Below are 17,417 nucleotides of genomic sequence, written 5' to 3'. Positions count from 1 at the left end.
CTCTAAGAATGTACAGAAATAGTCTGAGTGAATTATAGACACCTGGATTAGATGCCTTGCTTTCTCAAGGAATTTTGTGGGCCTGGAAAATTTCTCATTGAGACATCTATCTCATCATGCCAAGATGCCCTGCATTGATGAGAATAAGAAATTAGGAAGTCTTCGTCTTTTCTCCAAACAAACAAAGGCACCAGAGTATTTGGCGCTGGGGATTCACCTAAATATGAGCTTGTACAATTGAGGCTTCTACGAGCTGGCAGCTGCTGGGAATTTTGGAGGGTGGGCAGGGAGCCAGGTTGGTTTACTACTTTAAATGCTATAGAATTAATGCTCCAGTATAAGTCCCAGAAATTTCAGCAGTTCCATGAAGCAGTGTGCAAGGAGCATAACACAGCTCAAGAAGAGCTCTCTAAGCCATCAGATTCCTAAGTATTCATCAGTCCAGGTTCTGTGATTTTTTTCCCTTCTTTTCTGATGAATTTTTATGGCAGATGCTTTGGAAATAAGCGCCTCTGCCCTCTCTCCTTCCCCCGTGCTGACTCCCTCCCTTGTGGTCTAGATGTGACAGCCACCTTGCTGTCCAGAGCTTTTTTGTTTGTTTATTGTGCTAATATGTCAGATAATTGAAAGTGAATTCTTCTCTATGGATCACTAGGTATAGTATGCAGGGATGACAAATCAATTTCCTTGTTACCCTGCCGGAGTACAGCATCCGACAGATTGCTTACGTTTCTATTGTGTTCTATTTGCACGCCACTTAAAAGGTTGGGATCGGACCTTGTCATTTGTAGCTGAGCAGTTCAAAATGCAAAACCAAACATTAAAAAAAGACCCTTGAGGAAGGGGGTCTGTATTGTCCTTTTCGTGACACCTGGCCAAAGTGGGACATATGAAGAAATCAATTCCATGCACTCACATCAATGGCATCAGCCCTTCAATACATCAGCTCCAGACCCTGGAAAAGTCCTGGTCTCAAAAATTGCCCAATCATCATGCCCATGAACAATGTTGATTGGGGGATTCTGGAACTTGTAGTCTGTGAAAATTACTTTCTCAAGCTTTGACTGGTGGGGATTGTCACAGCAAGAGTCTGGAATATTACTTGGGAACCATACGTTTTTTGGGCATGACCGTTATGGATGGTCTTGTGACTCAGGACCAAGCTCTCACATCACTTGAATCTCCCATCAGATTTCACCTGCTTCTTTAAACTCTTGCAGTCTGGCCAGGCTCCTCAGTTTGAGCAGATCATCTCCTGGATAATGAGGCTGAGCTCCTTTTCGATTCCCTGTGTTTACAACTCAGCTCATGCGTCTGTCAAAGGTATGGTCTCAGTTCCTCCCTTGGCTTCCTTCTGTCTCTCCAGAAATTAAACGAAACAGACTTCCAATTGAGTAGATATGAAACAGTCATGGAATGGAAGTAGAAAACCAGATCATCCATCCCTATTATAGACCCTCGGATAGTGTCCGCTTTTGCTTGACAGACAGATGCGTAGTATTTTCTGCCCATTTTACACAAGGAGATGCTGAGGCCCGTAGCATTGTAGAGAACATTTTCCACTGAAAATATAATGCAACTGGACACTTTCTAAAATAAAATAAAAGAAATCTAAGAGATTTGTTTCAACTCCAGTGAAGCCTCTGACATTGTCTCCCGTTGACTCTATTTGAAAAGAGCAGAAAAGTGGGAGGGTAAGATTTTTCACACCTCTTTTTTTTGGTGTGTGTGTGTGGGGGGGGGTCCCTTTCGGTCTGGCCTCAGGCTTGTTAAAAGGGTGCAATGGCTAAAGTGATGGAGTCTTGCTGTAATCCTGCGTGGGTGCTCTCTTGCCATATTGATAAACATGATGCCAGAGTCTCTCTGAAGCTGTCGGTCCAGTTCTGATATCCCCAGAATAACGAGTCAAGCTAAAGTGACAGATCTATTTTCATTTTCCTTCTTTTATAACATGCCTGTCAGATTGCCCGAGGCTCGGAGAGATTGCAGTAATAAAGGCACACTTAAAATAACGGAGGGCTGACATTGCTGTACCAAAGACGCTGTTCACCGACAGGAAAACTGAGCCTACAAATTTGATGTTTACCAACATTACTGTTGAATACCTACCACATCAAGTAGACATTTCCCTGGTCTACAGAGAGGCATCTGTATGGTTGCAGCAAAACACTGAGACAGGAGAACACAAAGTCTCCTTTGCCTTGATAGACAGCTGTCAAGACATGCTTGTCTATCATGTGTTGACTATAGTAGTTTAAGAGTGATATGTTTGGGTTGTGGAAAACTGCATCTGGTGGGGGATACCCTGAGGAGAAATGAGCCTTTCCCCTTCTTTCATAAGATTAGAACTGAAAACATAAAATCATGCTAATGGGTGGGAGTTTCTGGACCAACAACACAAGTAATTTTTCAGCACAGTGTTTGATGACATTATGGAAGGTGTTGCCACAAATGTAGCAACAGCCATTATTTTGGTGGTGTGCTTTGAAGGTGTACATGTGCACACAGACAGACAGCCCAGCGCCTGGAAGGGAAGCCAGGCTGTCTGTCTCTGTGCATGCGCATGAATGTCAGCTGATGCACATGCGCAGAGACAACCAGCCTGGCTCCCGGAAGGGAAGCCGGGTCGCTGTCTCTAAAGATGGTGGAGGACAAAGAGAAAGAGTTCGGGGGGACCAGGTGGAGAGGTGACTGGCGCAGCAGGAAGAGGGCAGGGCATCCGTTTTGCATTGAGCAGAAACGGTTTAGCGCTTCATTTCATTTTGGCAAAACAGGGTCCCTGAACCAAACTATGAAGTGAACCACAAACCACAGGCTAAGCAGTCTAGGATCTGCCTACTGAGTGGATTGCCCCCTCCTGTAGGAAACTGCCTGCTGCTTAAGATGACCTTTGTGGGATTGTTTCTGAATGCCTTGTGTTTTGAAGTTTGGGTAGCTGGCAATAGACCCGGGGTGGTTCCAGTTTGAGTTTCCAAATGTTGCTTGACATTGTTTTTCTCCAGATGTTTTTTATTCACCACTGACTCTGCTCTTGATGACAGCTCCAGTCCAATAGCATTTAGTGGGATGTAGGTTACTTTCCCATGCAATAGACCCCAACAACTTTCTTGTAATGACTTTGCGATGGTGTTTGTATTGGTTGTTCTCAATCTCAACATTGAGGCAACATTGTTGGCCTCTGCTTTTATTGGTTGGTGCCAGTGCCTCTACACCTGTTCCAACCTTTCGTTATGCTGTAATCAGAGACATGTTTTTAGCTTTCTTGGGGTCTTGGTTAAGTCATACCTTTATTGGCTCACTAAAGAGTTATCTGCTGTAGCTAACGGTGGCTAATCTACAAGGGCCTAGCGCATGTCTTGGTCACATGCTTGGACACATATCTGATGGTACACCTAGTGAATTAGTCACAATTAGATGCAGCAACCTATGTAATCCTTTCTGCAAATTCCAGTAGGATTCTGTCCAAGGATGTAAAGGTACCAAATCATGGTTTAAGTACCTTGGAGAGAGACTGTCCAGTCTGTTCTCAAGGAGCATTCTAACAGATGTCTTTTCAACATTTCATTCATGGGGCTAGTGTCAGCTTCTGGCATCTCTGAGCAGCTACTAAGGCTCCAGCATGGTGGGGGTGGCCACCACCACCAGTATACTGGGACAGATGTAAACACTTAAGACATTTAAAATCCAGATTTGGCATTCCTTTTCTTGTTTGGGATAGATATGTGGGCGATGGTGGGAGGGTATTGGAGGAAAATTCAAAGATCCAGGAGACGGACTGGAGGGGAGTGGGTGACAGATGTTTTCCTTGCATGGACTGTGAGCAAGAAGACAAACAAAAATAAGATATCAAAAGCAAATCACGAGAACTGGGGTTGGGGAACCCATGCTTTTCAGATCTTATTGGACTCCAATTTCCATCAGCCTGGTAGTGAACCTGCTCAATGATGAGGCACAATGGGAACAGTGGCTCATCAACATCTGGAAGTCTGAAGCTTTCCCTGTTGTAACCGGAACACTTCCCTTATGCCTTTTTTTTCCACTAATAGCTTAGCTTTTCTGGTTTGCCTCTATGCTGATTGATTTTATGGGTCTTAGGCAATTAATCAGTGAATTAAATATGCATACCTCTGCAGAGAAGAGAGAAAACAGGCGTTCCAGAGAAAAACACATCTTTTGGTTTAAGATGGTGTGGTGTTATCATCACATACCATCTGGTTGTTTCCCACTTACAGCAACCCCATGGATTAATGGCGCCCAAATAGTTCATGCTCTACACAGCTCTGCTCAAGTCTTGCAAATTAATGGCTGTGGCTTCCTTTCTTGCGTCAACCCATCTCATGTTGGGTTTTCTGCTTTTCCTACTGTCTTCTACTTTTACTAAAATAATTGCTTTTTTCCCAGTGAGGCTTGCCTTCTCATTGTTATGTCCAAAATATGATTATCTCAGTATAGTCATTTCGGCTTCTGTTGTGCTTTCAGACTTGATTTCATTTAAACCCCACTGATCTCTCTTCCCAGTGGTCCATGATTATCTGTATAGCTCTCCTCCAATGCCACATTTTTAATGGATTAATTTTCCCCCATCAGCTTTCTTCATTGCCTGGCTTTCCATTTGTACACAGTAATGGGGAACATCCTACTATGTATAGCCTTGACCTTAAGTCCCCAGTGACACATCCTTCTGCTTAAGAACCTTTTCTAGTTCCTTCATTAGCTGCTCTTCAAAGTCTCAACTTCCTGATTTCTTGGTCACGCTCTCCATTTTGATTCCTGACTTGAGCCAAGAAATTCTGTTTCTTCTTCATCAAAGTCATGTGATCCATCGGTGGTCTTTATTTTTGCCTTGCTTTGTTACAAACATGCATGGCTCTCCTCCTCTCCATGTTATCCTTACGCCAATCTTATGAGGTAGGTCAGGCTTATAGAAAATTAGTGTCCGAAGGTAGCCTGTGAATTTCTTGTTATATTGCATGAGGAGTGACCACGCCCTCATGTACGCATGTATACAGACTCTCTCTCTCTCTCTCTCTCTCTCTCTCTCGCTCTCGCTCTCGCTCTCGCTCTCTTTCTGTCTTCTGAGATGGTCCTTCACATTTTCAGCCCTTCCGAATACATGTTCAAAAATAATAGTAGAAATAAATTAAGCAGTTGGCAATGTTTGTGCAGCCAAAGTGTTTTTAATGTATTCATATATGAACCTGCTAAATCCTACACCCTTAATTACTGTTGTTTGACATTTTAAAACCCAGCCTCCTAACTGTTGTCGCTGAACACACACATTGTTTGTCCTCAGTATGTATGCAGAGCTGCTTTATGCTACAGAGCAAAACGCTATTGGTTTAATATAACCAGTAAAGGAAAACCTCATACTCTTCCATCTGTGGGCGGATTTGCAAGATCTCTAACACTTCTCCCCAAACAACTGACATCAATTTTCATGGAATGAATGGGTCCCAAGGTTCCCCCCCCCTTCTTGATAATAACAATCAGAATGGTGGAGCAAGAAGGGCCCCTGTGGATCATCAAGTCCAGCCCCCTGTCAAGGAGGTGCAGTGGGGGAATTGAATGCCCAGCTTCTGGCTCTGCACCCGGAGACCAAAACCGCCGAGCTATACAGCAGTTGAAATCCCGTGAATGCCTGGCAAATGCAGACGGGACAAAATTGGTGCCTAGAGAAGCTGAGATAGGGCTCCTTTGAGTCCTGATGAAAACAATGTCATATGAGGATGATGAATATTGTCCATGGTATCCTTGCTTATTGTCTTTGGCATAGTCCACTGTAATTTTTTTCATGGCGGTATCTGGTTACATTAAAGTCATTTTTTCCTCTTCTTCCCTCTGCAGACACATACAGTTCTGGAAGAATTTGCACACGCTGCACGCCGTAGACATGGAGCTGTATACAGGACTCCAGAGACTGTGAGTGTTGCGTGTTCCTATGACAATCTGCATTTGGGGGTGCTGTCCAGCCAGCTGTGGTTGCCGGCTGACCAGAAAGAAGCTGTTCACCCATGCAGTCTACTCTTGTGCCATTTTAAAGAAATACATAGTATGTAGAAATCACATGGGGAAAAAAATTAAATCCAATTATTAGTCCCAACTAGAGAAGGCCATAAAATGAGTTGTTGAACCACAGGTACTTCTGTAAATCCCATTGATTCAACAGGGTTCCTCTACTTGCGACTAGCCATGGGAGTTTAGCTAACGTCAATTATATTGCAGCCTACTGAAGTCAAATGCCCCCCACTCAAGTTTGTAGCCCATTCATAGGTGTTGAACTTAGAGTTGACCTCATAATGCAGATAACTGTGCATGGGTCCCCTCTCTACCATTGGACAACCCGGAGCTTAGGCCCAGACAGTTTGTCTTACCCTTTCCTACAGGCTGCTTCATGAGCTACTGTTGACCCCATTTTCAAACTGTCAACTCCAACATGCATGGGGTACTTGGAAGATCACCATGTCCTCCAACAACTGCCCCTGCCCCCCAAGCTAATTGGTCTGAAGAACTTTGCAATGTCAGTGTTCCTCAGTCTTATATCAGCAAAATGCAACATCTTTGTGTCACCTCCATATATATGAAGGATTTGCAGTTATTGCCACCTGGTTCTAGATCAGCAGAAAAGAAGCCAATATTGCTGAGCTTCCCTGAAATTTAACCCTGAGAAGTTAATGTCTTCCAAAGGATTTCCCCACGTAAGCATCTTAAGATGCTTGCTCAGATCTTGTGCAAATTTAGTGCTGGCGTGGAGTCGAAGAGGGTGGGATGTTGCCTGCTTGCTTAGCTCCTTCAAAGGATAGGTGGAGAGCGATTCAATGGAAATCCCTCTCTGATAAAGGAGAGGCATTAAGGACTGGTTACTACGCTGTTGCTAGCAGCAAGAACAGATGTTGCATGAGACTGGAAATATTTGATCAACCATCCATAAATACATGGATGCAGCAGGTGTGGAATAGAGATGGGCATGAACCTCAGTTTGGCTCCATAGCTGCTGCATGGTCCCTTCCCCCAAAATCATTGGAGAGCACGTGCTCCTCTCCTCCTCCTCTTTGGCTGGTCATCCACTCGAACGAGGAGGCAGGACAGCGAAAGCCGTTCTCCTGCTGTGGGGGACTAGAGGAGGAGAGGAGCACGCTCCGACTGGTGAGTGGGTCATTGGCTGGGGAAAGGAACCCGCTGCACATGTGTTGCCATGCCCATGAACTGGCATGAACCTCCAAAGTGGAGTTTGTGGCCACCTCTTGTGTGGACAGTGGCAAATTTGGACAAACAAATACAAAAATGTCAGGGGAAAATCGGACAGAAAAGGAAAGACCATTGTACAATGGTGTCCCTCCATAAAGAACATGGCAACGAATGAGCAGAAAAGGGACCCATTAATTGTGGACACACACACACACATACGCACATACACACGTGCACACACACACACAAAGTACAGGCATGTGTGAAAATATCTCTTCTAAACACACCAACACTTGGACCTTTCTAGTACAAATGAAAGCTTGATTCAGCTGCACGTGCTATACCATTAAGCCACTAAAGGCTCCAGCTAAGGGAACCAAGGGCGTGCCTTCCTTCCTTAAGTCATAACCTTCTCACGTTGTTCAGAAGGCCTACTAGCTCAATGTTCACCCATAAGCATATAGGGATCTCTCTTCAACTTCCACAACTACCATCAATAGTTTCTATGGAGTTGGCCAACATTTTGCCATTGAAATACAAGCTTCTGTCCACCATTTTAGAATTGTAACCATGTTGAGCTGAAGGGAGAGGCATTAGCCCTGTTAAGTTATGATTGTAAGGTACTTTAGTTTTGTCTTAGATGTTTCAAAGAAAAATTGATGAGCAATAACACGAAAGTTATTTGCAATGACTGACTTCCAACGCTGGAGGCATTCACGAAATAAACTGGACCATCACCTGTCCGATCTGATTTGGTTTGGATTCCTGCCTTGAACAGTGGGGATTGGACTCGATGGTCTTCGAGACCCCTTCCAACTCCACGAGTCTTGGTTCTATAAGTTTTTCAAGGGTCTTAAGGCTTCCCCCACAAATTGAGCCTAAGGAGGGTCTTGGAACAATGGGTCATCTTTGACCCTTCTTCTTTCTTGATCTCTCTTTTCAGGACAATCAAGAATTCAGGGCTCCGGAGCATCCAGCCACGTGCATTTGATAAGAATCCTCACCTGCACTACATGTGAGTAGTCTGTCTCCAAGCCTTCCGCACCTCGCTGTTCCCTTTTATAAAACAGAAAAGGTGAATCGTTACTTGTTGCTTTGAAGACAGATGGGAGGGAAGCATCCATAAAAAAAAAGAGGGAAGATGTGATGAAAGGCAGAACGAAGCCGAAAAGGAGGCCATGAAAGCGGATGGGGAAGTGACGAGAGATGGAACGCTGAACAGTTTTAGTGTTTTTTCCCCACCGACTGGACAGCTGGCAGATTTTGGTGTCTTAATAACCGAGGTGACTTTGATTACGGTGCTAATGAGCAGTTCCTCATTAACACCTTTTAAGTGGCCAGTGGGAAGTTTCCTTTTCAGCATGGGGTTCAGGGGGATGCTAAGGGGGGGTGAGGAATGGAAGGGCAAGGTTGGTGAGAAAAGAGCCATGCATCCTTGTCACGCAGCCTGAGACCATTCTGTTCATTAACGCTTAACGAATGGGAGATGCAAGGCAAGATCAGTCTGGGTTTCCAAACCCCCTCCCCCTTCCTACCGCAGGCACATGGCTGACAGCTTGTGCTCTTAATTACTAAGTTGTTTAAAGAGGCATGCGAGATGGAGGCCAGGGAACGTCGTGGTGGTTACTTCTCACCGGAGGCTATTGACGAAGCGTGTCTAAGCTGGAAGGCAACTCAGCAACGGACGAGGGAAAAGGAAAAAAAAATAAAACTTTTATTTGTTGAAAAGAAATCTTACCATTCCCCTCTTTAACCCCTAGAAGCAGGATGTCTACAGGGAGGATTAGGAAAGGAAAAAAAGGTATTTACCTGGATAGAAAAACCAGTCTCAGTGAAGGTGTTGATTTCTCCTGCAAAACTAATTGTGAGGATACTGAAATTCCCCTCTCTCCTCCAATAAAGAGATATTGTCTTCCAGCAATCCCATACATCTGAAGAGCACTGTGTTAGGGAACATTGTTCCAGCTGGGCGGGAGACTGTTCCACAGTGGCGGGGTTACTGCCGGGAAGACCCGATTTCCGATCGATATTTTTCGGGCCTCTCTCAGGGCCAGAAACTCTCAACCGCCCGGCTTGTGAAGATCTTACAGGGCAGGTAAATCTGATCGGAAGGAGGCATTCTATCAGATAGGTGCTGTAGTACTCACACCCTGCTTATAGGATGCCTGTAAGATCCAGTTGGGCATGGGAGAAAATGGGATGTTGGACTAGATTGGCATTTTGCTGAATCCAGTAAAGATGTGTTTATTTATATCTTTATATTCTTAAGCAATGTGGTTTGCCATTCCTCAGGAGACAAGGCCCACAGCATGCAATGGTATTTACATCTGTGTAAATCCATATGAGATCACAGTAGCCAACATCCTGTTGGGGTTTTACAACTGCAGAAGAGGAAAGGATAACTGGTTTAGACTGCACACCTGGCACGTCATCAATTAAAAGCAATTAGCCTGGGCAACATGTATGATGCCTTTCCCATGCACATAAAATCCTGATGAGTTTTGGCCTGGATCAGAAAGACAGAGGTTGCAAAATCCCCTAGACTTTCACTTACCCACTCCAGCTGAACCTGGTGGCTTCACAAGCCAACGAATTGGATTGAGCTGCAGGAAATGGGTCTGCAGTCCCATTCGTATTTTGTCCTTTAAACGTTTAAACATATCTGTCATACTATGTGGTTTTCCTCACCTTCATATCTTGCAATTAGCATGCTTTGTTGTCCATGACAAGCAAACATGGGCTTTCTTTCCATGCCCATTGCACCTGAAGCACTTGAAGAAATCCATTGTGCTGGAGAAAATACATCTTTGCCTTACTAGTTTGATCCTGGATCCCCCATCTCTACCCCCTAGTTACCTTCTCAGCTCCCTCTGGGCTGAAATGAAGGGGGGGGGAGCTTAAAGAGCACCTCTGTGTTCTGCTCCCACTATTGCATGCATGTGTGGTTGTATTCTTATCTGTTCCCCATCCTTCACTGCTCAATCCTGCTCCACTTAAACTCTCTTGAAATACTTGCCTCCTTTCTTTATCCCCTCCTCTTCCAGTCTCTAGTTGATTATTCCTCCTCCAGCCCCCAGAACTAATTGCTCTTTTTTTCTTCAATTCCTCCTTCTGCATTAATTGCTTTCTGTCTCTTGTCCCCAGTTCTCCAAGAAGACTACATCTCTCCCTTCAATGGGTTCAATAACATTGATTCTTGTCTTAACTGTGCTTTGCCTTGTCTTCTTTCCCTCTGCTCCCTCCTCCTTTCTCTCTCTTCTCTCTTTCCTTACTCCATCCCTCACCTCAGTTTCCCTACATTCTTTGCAATAAAGCAATGTAACAGTAGGGTCTTCAAATATATCTCCTTGAACACCTTCTGCTTAAAGTGATCCAGGATTAGGGCTGAGCAGTGAGGTGGACAAGTTTGCCTATGGTGTCCAAACATTCAAGGTGGCAAAAACAGACAGGTGTGGGTCAAAGGCTCACCACCCAACCATGGGACATTCAGGCTCTGTGCTATGGCTGCCATGACTTTGGGAAGAAGAAGGCTTCGAAGTCACAGTGCTGGGGCTTCACCCTTTGCTGTCTTGAAAATGGAACAATGGGCCCCAGGGCATGCATCCATTGGGTTTCTGTGCAGTTCACCAGCATCCCCTTCTGTGATGCCAGCAGGCCTGGGGTCCCCTGGCAGTGACCCCATGGGCTCCAGCTCAGAACAACTTTTATAAGTGGTATAGCATCAGTTGCCCCTTGCACTTCTCACCACCATCTCATAAGACTGATTTACAGTCTCTAAGCCCTTGAGCATCACTTGCCAAATTGGGTTCCCACTTAGCTTCCCTGGAGTTCCCTGGAGTCTGAATTCTGGTGTGTTCAAAGCTCAGCTGCAGCCATGAAGGGCGCCAAGCACATGGAAGGTACAGCATGAAAAAAGAGAGGCCTGATTATGAAGGCAAAGCATGCAGAAAGGGGCTGAATCACCCATTCTTGTTCACTCCGGCTCCACGGACTGGTGTTAGTGGAAGTCAGACAGAGGTTTTAAATGACAGCAAGCTAAAATGCTTACATAAAAGAGGCCATCTTCACAAGAGCTTGGCAATTTTTCTAAAAAAAAAAAAAGCTAGACAGGAATTGTTGAGGGCATTGAACTGCTCCGCTCATAAATACATACTGTTACTCTTATCAACCTTGAAAAAGTAGTCAGCTTGTCACGACAATGCTGTAGCCTTCACACTGGCTCTGCTGAATGGATGCTCTTCCGACCACCATCACCCTTTAAATGCAATTTGGACGAATTTGTTCTCTAAAGCACTGTCTTCTAAGTGAGCGTGGATCGTAGCTGCACTATTGTCATGAGGCGAGCTGCCTAGAAGAGTAGGAGGAATGGGGTCATTTAATGCGCGCAAACGACTGCCTCGCTTCCCCTTAGGGCTGTGCACCAGATTTAAACAGATCCCGAATTGCGAACCAGATTGGCCTGATGAGGTTGGATCAAAGCGGAATTCACAGATTCGGTTCTTCACTGAAGCAAATTTACAAATCACTTGGTTCTGGATCAGCGGCAAATCTTGTTTGTTTTGTATTTATTTCTTTACATTATTTGTATGCTGCCTTTCTCCTCATTGGGGATTACAGGTGGCTCTTTTGTTGTTTAGTCGTTAAGTCGTGTCTGACTCTTCGTGACCCCATGGACCAGAACACGCCAGGCCCTCCTGTCTTCTATGGCCTCCCGGAGTTGGGTCAAATTCACATTGGTCACTTTGGTGACACTGTCCAGCCATCTTGTCCTCTGTCGTCCCCTTCTCCTCTTGCCTTCACACTTTCCCAACATCAGGGTCTTTTCCAGGGGGTCTTCTCTTCTCATGAGATGGCCAAAATCTTGGAGCCTCAGCTTCAGGATCTGACCTTCCAGTGAGCACTCAGGGTTGATTTCCTTCAAAATGGATAGGTTTGTTCCCTTTGCAGTCCAGGGGACTCTCAAGAGCCTCCTCCACTGCTGTTCAAAAGCACCAATTCTTCAGCAGTCAGCCTTCTTTATGGTCCAGCTCTCACTTCCATACTGGAAAAATCATACCTTTGATTATGCGGACCCTTGTCGGCAAGGTGATGTCTCTGCTTTTAAAAATGCTGTCTAGGTTTGTCATCGCTTTCCTCCCAAGAAGCAGGAGTCTTTTAATTTCATGTCTGCTGTCACCATCTACCATCTCTATATCTTCCCCTTCTATTTGCCAGGAGGTGATGGGACCAGTGGCCATGATCTTAGTTTTTTTTTTTTGATGTTGAGCTTCAAACCATTTTTTGCACTCTCCTCTTTCGCCCTCATTAAGAGGTCCTTTAATTCCTCCTCACTTTCTGCCATCAGAGTGGTATCATCTGCAGGTGATTTTTTTTTATCTGTGCTCACCACAGATAAAACAGTTTAAAAATGCCACAAAAACTATGTTAAAAACAAGTAAGCATTTGTGAATGTTAAAACAAAGATGAAAAACGTATTTGAAAACATTTTTAAGACAGTTTAAAAATAATTTCATTCCCTCCTCCCTTCCCTTCCTTCCAAAAAGCCAAATAAATACCTAGAATCTCTCCCAAAACTGGACCTATTTAAAAACAACAAGCACTTGCTGTCATCTTGTGGTGATGAGATGGTCTTTTTTTTCCAGGGAGGTGGTACTTTGTCGTTTACACACACACACCCCACAAGCCTGGCTGGGCTTTACTTCCATTAATATACGTTGTTTCCCTAGTTGCAACTTATTTAAACAGTTTCCTCCTCTCCCCACAACTTCTCCCCTGAAATCCAACCCCTCTTGTTCACGGGTTTGGCAGCCTCATCCATGAGCCAGAGGGGCCGGGTCCTGTGGACATCTGGACGCTCCCCCGGGATCATCTGCGAGAAACCGGGTCTCTGACGATGTTGGCACCGAGAGGTTCCCCCCCTTCCTCAATCCTGCCAGCTGCAGCCCCGCGCCGAGCTCAACTTGCAAAGGGCCTGACATTTTCCGTAGGTGGCGTGCAGAGGAGCCGAGGATAAAAGGATTACTGGAAATATCACTCTCTTTGGAGTTCTGAGCAGCAGAAGCTGACTACTGTAGCGGGCGAGATCAAAGGCAACTGTCCCGATCTAATGGCACGGGGACAGTTTCGTGAGCGGAAGTTCAATCTGCACCTTAGCTGCAGTCTTCCAAGTGCGGCCACCGAATACTGGGATCAGGGAAGTCCTGAGGTCCTGGAGCAAGATGGAGCATGGTGAAGAATACAGCAGCCAAGGAATGCATGTGTTTACATCAATAGGCACACTTTACATTCTCAAAGTGGAGATCCTCAGATCTTCCACAGTACTTTTCAGATATTTGAAAGGTAGGCATGCAGAGGAGAGTCAGGATCTGTTCTCAATCATCCCAGAGTGCAGGACACATCGTAATGGGCTCAAGTTACAGGAATATCAGTTAAACTTCTTAACTGTCAGAGCAGGACCACAAAGAAACCAATTAGCTTGGGAGGAGTTGACAACCCTCTACCCCACTGGTTCTTAACCTTGGGTTACTCAGGAGTTTTGGACTGCAACTCCCAGAAGCTTTCACCACCAACTGTGCTGGCTGAGGTTTCTGGGAGTTGCAGTTCAAAAATATCCAAGTAACAAAGGTTAAGAACCACTGCTCTACCAGATCTGCTTTGATTTGGATTCTTGCACTGAGCAAAGGGTGTAGCCAAATGGCATTACAAGTCCCTTCCAACTCAATGATTCTGTGATTCTCTGGGAGCAAACCCCGGGGCTTGACCCTGGACCCCAGATGTTTACATCCTCAAATGGGTGTTCGGATCCGGAGAAAGCTGACCATTCTCCCAACCCGTGAGGACGCAACAGAATAAAGGCATGAGCTAGAGAGTTCCCAGTGGCAAGGAAAGGCTCCTCAGGAGAAGAAGCTTCCTCAGGAGTGGGAGACTTCTTGAGGGAAAGCCTTTTCTCCCAGGGAGACCAGTGAGCCAAATTCTGAAGCTCAGCTCCTCTACCAGCTAACTGCCTACAGCTGTGCTCTGAGTGGGTCCCTCAGCAGCTCAGCTATGGAAGGAACTTCAACATGAAGAAAGGCAAGGTCCTTAAGAGACATTTTCTGTTTTATCCGACCCTTGCTCTTGATGGCTTGGCTTCTTGGACTCTCCCTGTTGAAAACATTTTTTTAAAAAATAATAATTTCCTTCCTTCTATTGCTGGTTTGTTTGGAGTGTTTGGTTACACTTGCATCGCTAGTAGATCTCTGTTTATTAGGCTTCTGCTTTGCCTCTTCTCTCTCATAATGGATCCCTTGACCTGCCTTGCTAATGTCCACAACTTTCTGAATCTCTCAAGGGCTCCTTGTAGGGACCAAGGAGCGGGAGAGGATGATTTCTAAGAAAAGTCAATGAGGAGGTAAGAAGCTTAAGACCATGTAAGCTGTCTGCTCCCTCCCTCTTTCAGATGATTTAGTACATGAGATGACACAAGAGCTTTTCCCCATTGCTAGCTTTCTGTCTTCCCAACCCTACATCCTTTTCTTCTTCCCCACCGTTGCTCAATCTGTCCTTTTTTCTCGGTTCATCTCCAAATCTAGAGCTTCTTGCTGCGCCATTACAACCTGATTGCTAATTTCAGTTGCAAGGTCTGGTTGTGGGTTGTGGTTGTTGGTTTTTTTTTTTTTAATATCCTTCACTGTTTAAGAACCGAAGGCAAAAAGCCACTGGGAAAGAGGCATTTAAGCTGCGTGAATTTTTTAATGGCCCAGCATACTGTCACAAAAGCTGGTGCAAACCCAAGTAGTATAATTTTTGATAATGTGAACCTTAGCGCTGTAATTTCCAAGCAACTGAAAATCACACTCGTCGTCAATGCACCCCCCCCCCGGCTCCCTTTTTTTCTAGGCTCCAAATGACTTGCTAAGGTAAATGCAAGTGTTTGTATTGTGTCTATAGGCTAGTAAGTCTGAGGGGCTTATTTGAGGTTGCTCACATGACCCTTTGACTGGGCTTCTAAAAATGTGTGATTTGTCCCAAAAGATGTCCCTTCGGGGCAGCTAGCCTCTGCACTTTGAGGGTTAAAGGACCCTGTCAAGGATAATTTCCACACTCGAGGCAGAACAAGGCCGATGGTAATCAGCAGCCATATTTGACAGGTGTGCAAAATGCTGAATCAGGCAGCCTGGGGTGATGCAACGCCCACACTGATTGGCTGTATGTAAATGTGCATGGGTCTAACGGTGTGGAGAAGATGTTGGGTCTCTTCTAATAAAGGTCATGCTGCTGGTTTGTACTGCTAAACCTCTGTATATATCGTAAATACACTTGGTGTTGGAAGACGCTGCCTTTGTCTGCGCCGTTCAACTGGACTGCCTGCACCAAAACGAAACTCTGCTAACTTTACACCAATAGGACCAAGGTGGGTGGGTGGTTTGGCTGGATCCACCAATGCAGCTGGTATGCATATTCATTCCAGGAGCCGGGTATGGCTCATCTGGGAACCGATTCCAAACTGTTGGTGCCACTGCTGAGAAGGCCTCATAGATGGTTTCCTGGAGCCCTTTAGAGCAGTGGTTCCCCAACCTTGTGCCTCCAGATGTTCTTGGACTGCAACTCCCAGAAATCCTGGCCAGCAGAGGCGGTGGTGAAGACTTCTGGGAGTTGTAGTCCAAGAACATCTGGAGACCCAAGGTTGGGGAACCACTGCTTTAGAGTGGCTACCCCAAGGAGCGTTGCCTGGATCTGGTGGCGTGGGTAGACGACGTTCCGACAAGTAGTGTGGCTATGTTGTGCAACTCAACAGCAGTTGTGGAGGCTTTCCTAGGCTGGTGTCAGGCTGGAGAGTAGGACATTCTAATTGGGCTCTTGAAGACTTACCTACAGAGAAGTTAACTTGCCCAATTCCCACTGACTGAATAGGCTTACTCTAATTCTGACTTACTATAGTATTCCAGCTAAAGACGGGAAGCCGTTGACTGCTCTTAGCCCTTTAAAAACGGCCTGTGGCCACATAGGCTGGAAGGGAACACGGGCAGGACTGCCTGGAAGGCCAGCCTGTTATTAGATATGTGACTCTATTCGATAATCTCTTGCACTTTTATTTATGGTGTGCTCAAGAAAACAAATTAAGGCCTTGTAATTAGGTACTGCAAGCTTTTGCTGAAACGGAGTTCGGGCAGTCAGGCTGCTGTTTAAAATATTAATAATGGCTTTATCTGTCCGCCTTTGGTGTGTTCCTGAGTTGTGTGATGGTTTGGGGGGGAGAATGGGGTGGAAGAGAGTGAATAATCTTTCCTTGGGAGAAATGTGAGTGCTCTAAGTTGTATAGCAGGATGTGTAAATCACAGTACTTATAAGCTATTTTCCCATTCATGCAATGGGCCTCAGCTTAGGCTGGCTGGTAACAAGATGTTGCTAAGCCCCAGTCTTGGCTGTCATTATCTTTTGCATTCAAGAGGAACAATTTGCAGATAATTTTTAGAAAGGGTTAGGCATTTCTCCTGCTTCCTCGATGCCTTCATTCTGAGTTAGGAGTGGAAAAAAACTTCAGCTAATATGAACTGGCTAAGCAAAACGTTGCTTGATCTAGTGGCAGGTCGTGTCATTTTTCATCTTGAACTTCTCAGGTTTGCTTCCTGGGAGAACCAGTTCCGACGGTCATAAGGAGCAAGATTTGGGGTGGGGGGAGAAACAACAACTGCTGGTTCTTAATGTAGATTTAAGTCAACTAAAATAAGTCAGGGGTTTTGAACTTCAAGCCTGATCATGATTGTTCCTCAGACTGAAGAAGCTACTTGGATGGGTAGTGAATAGAGATGGGGGTATTTGTATTTGAATATGAATACCCCTGCATAGGAGATAATGAGGGTCCAGGCACATGGAACCAGATGGTCCACTCACCGATGCGCTAATGCCGCGAGGTCCGCACTGCCATCCTATCGCTCCGGAGATCACGATTGCCGAGCCACTCCTCGCAGGAGACAGGGCGACAAACCTCTGCCAGGTCGAAGAGCAGCTCAGTGACCGCGATCTCGGGAGCGACAGAATGGCAGTGCGGACCCCGTGGCATTAGTGCATCAGTGAGTGGACTGTCCAGCCCCAGGGGGCTGGACCCTTGTTATCTCCACCCGTGTGGGGGTATTCATTTTCTTATACGAATACCCCCATCTCTAGTAGTGAGACATTTCCACCTTCTAAGAAAGAACTCAATTCCCAGATAACCTCATTTGCAGTTGCCCTGCGACTGAGCATCTTCACAG

At 45.5% G+C, this 17,417-nt stretch overlaps 1 protein-coding gene across 3 annotated transcripts in view; it reads left to right on the top strand.

Moving 5' to 3' along the window:
• NTRK3 (neurotrophic receptor tyrosine kinase 3) overlaps positions 1–17,417 on the top strand; it is a 320,443-nt gene that overhangs the window by 72,186 nt on the left and 230,840 nt on the right. For all 3 annotated transcript variants that reach the window (XM_072981881.2, XM_072981880.2, XM_020781727.3), the window contains exons 2-3: positions 5,845–5,919; positions 8,129–8,200. In XM_072981881.2, coding sequence (XP_072837982.2) covers positions 5,845–5,919; positions 8,129–8,200 — 147 coding nt within the window. The remainder of the gene's footprint in view (positions 1–5,844; positions 5,920–8,128; positions 8,201–17,417) is intronic.

The sequence above is a fragment of the Pogona vitticeps genome, chromosome 12 (assembly GCF_051106095.1).
Source record: "Pogona vitticeps strain Pit_001003342236 chromosome 12, PviZW2.1, whole genome shotgun sequence".
NCBI classification, from domain to species: domain Eukaryota; kingdom Metazoa; phylum Chordata; class Lepidosauria; order Squamata; family Agamidae; genus Pogona; species Pogona vitticeps.
Note: the sequence above shows the minus strand (reverse complement) of the source record. Positions and strands in the feature narration are given on the sequence as shown.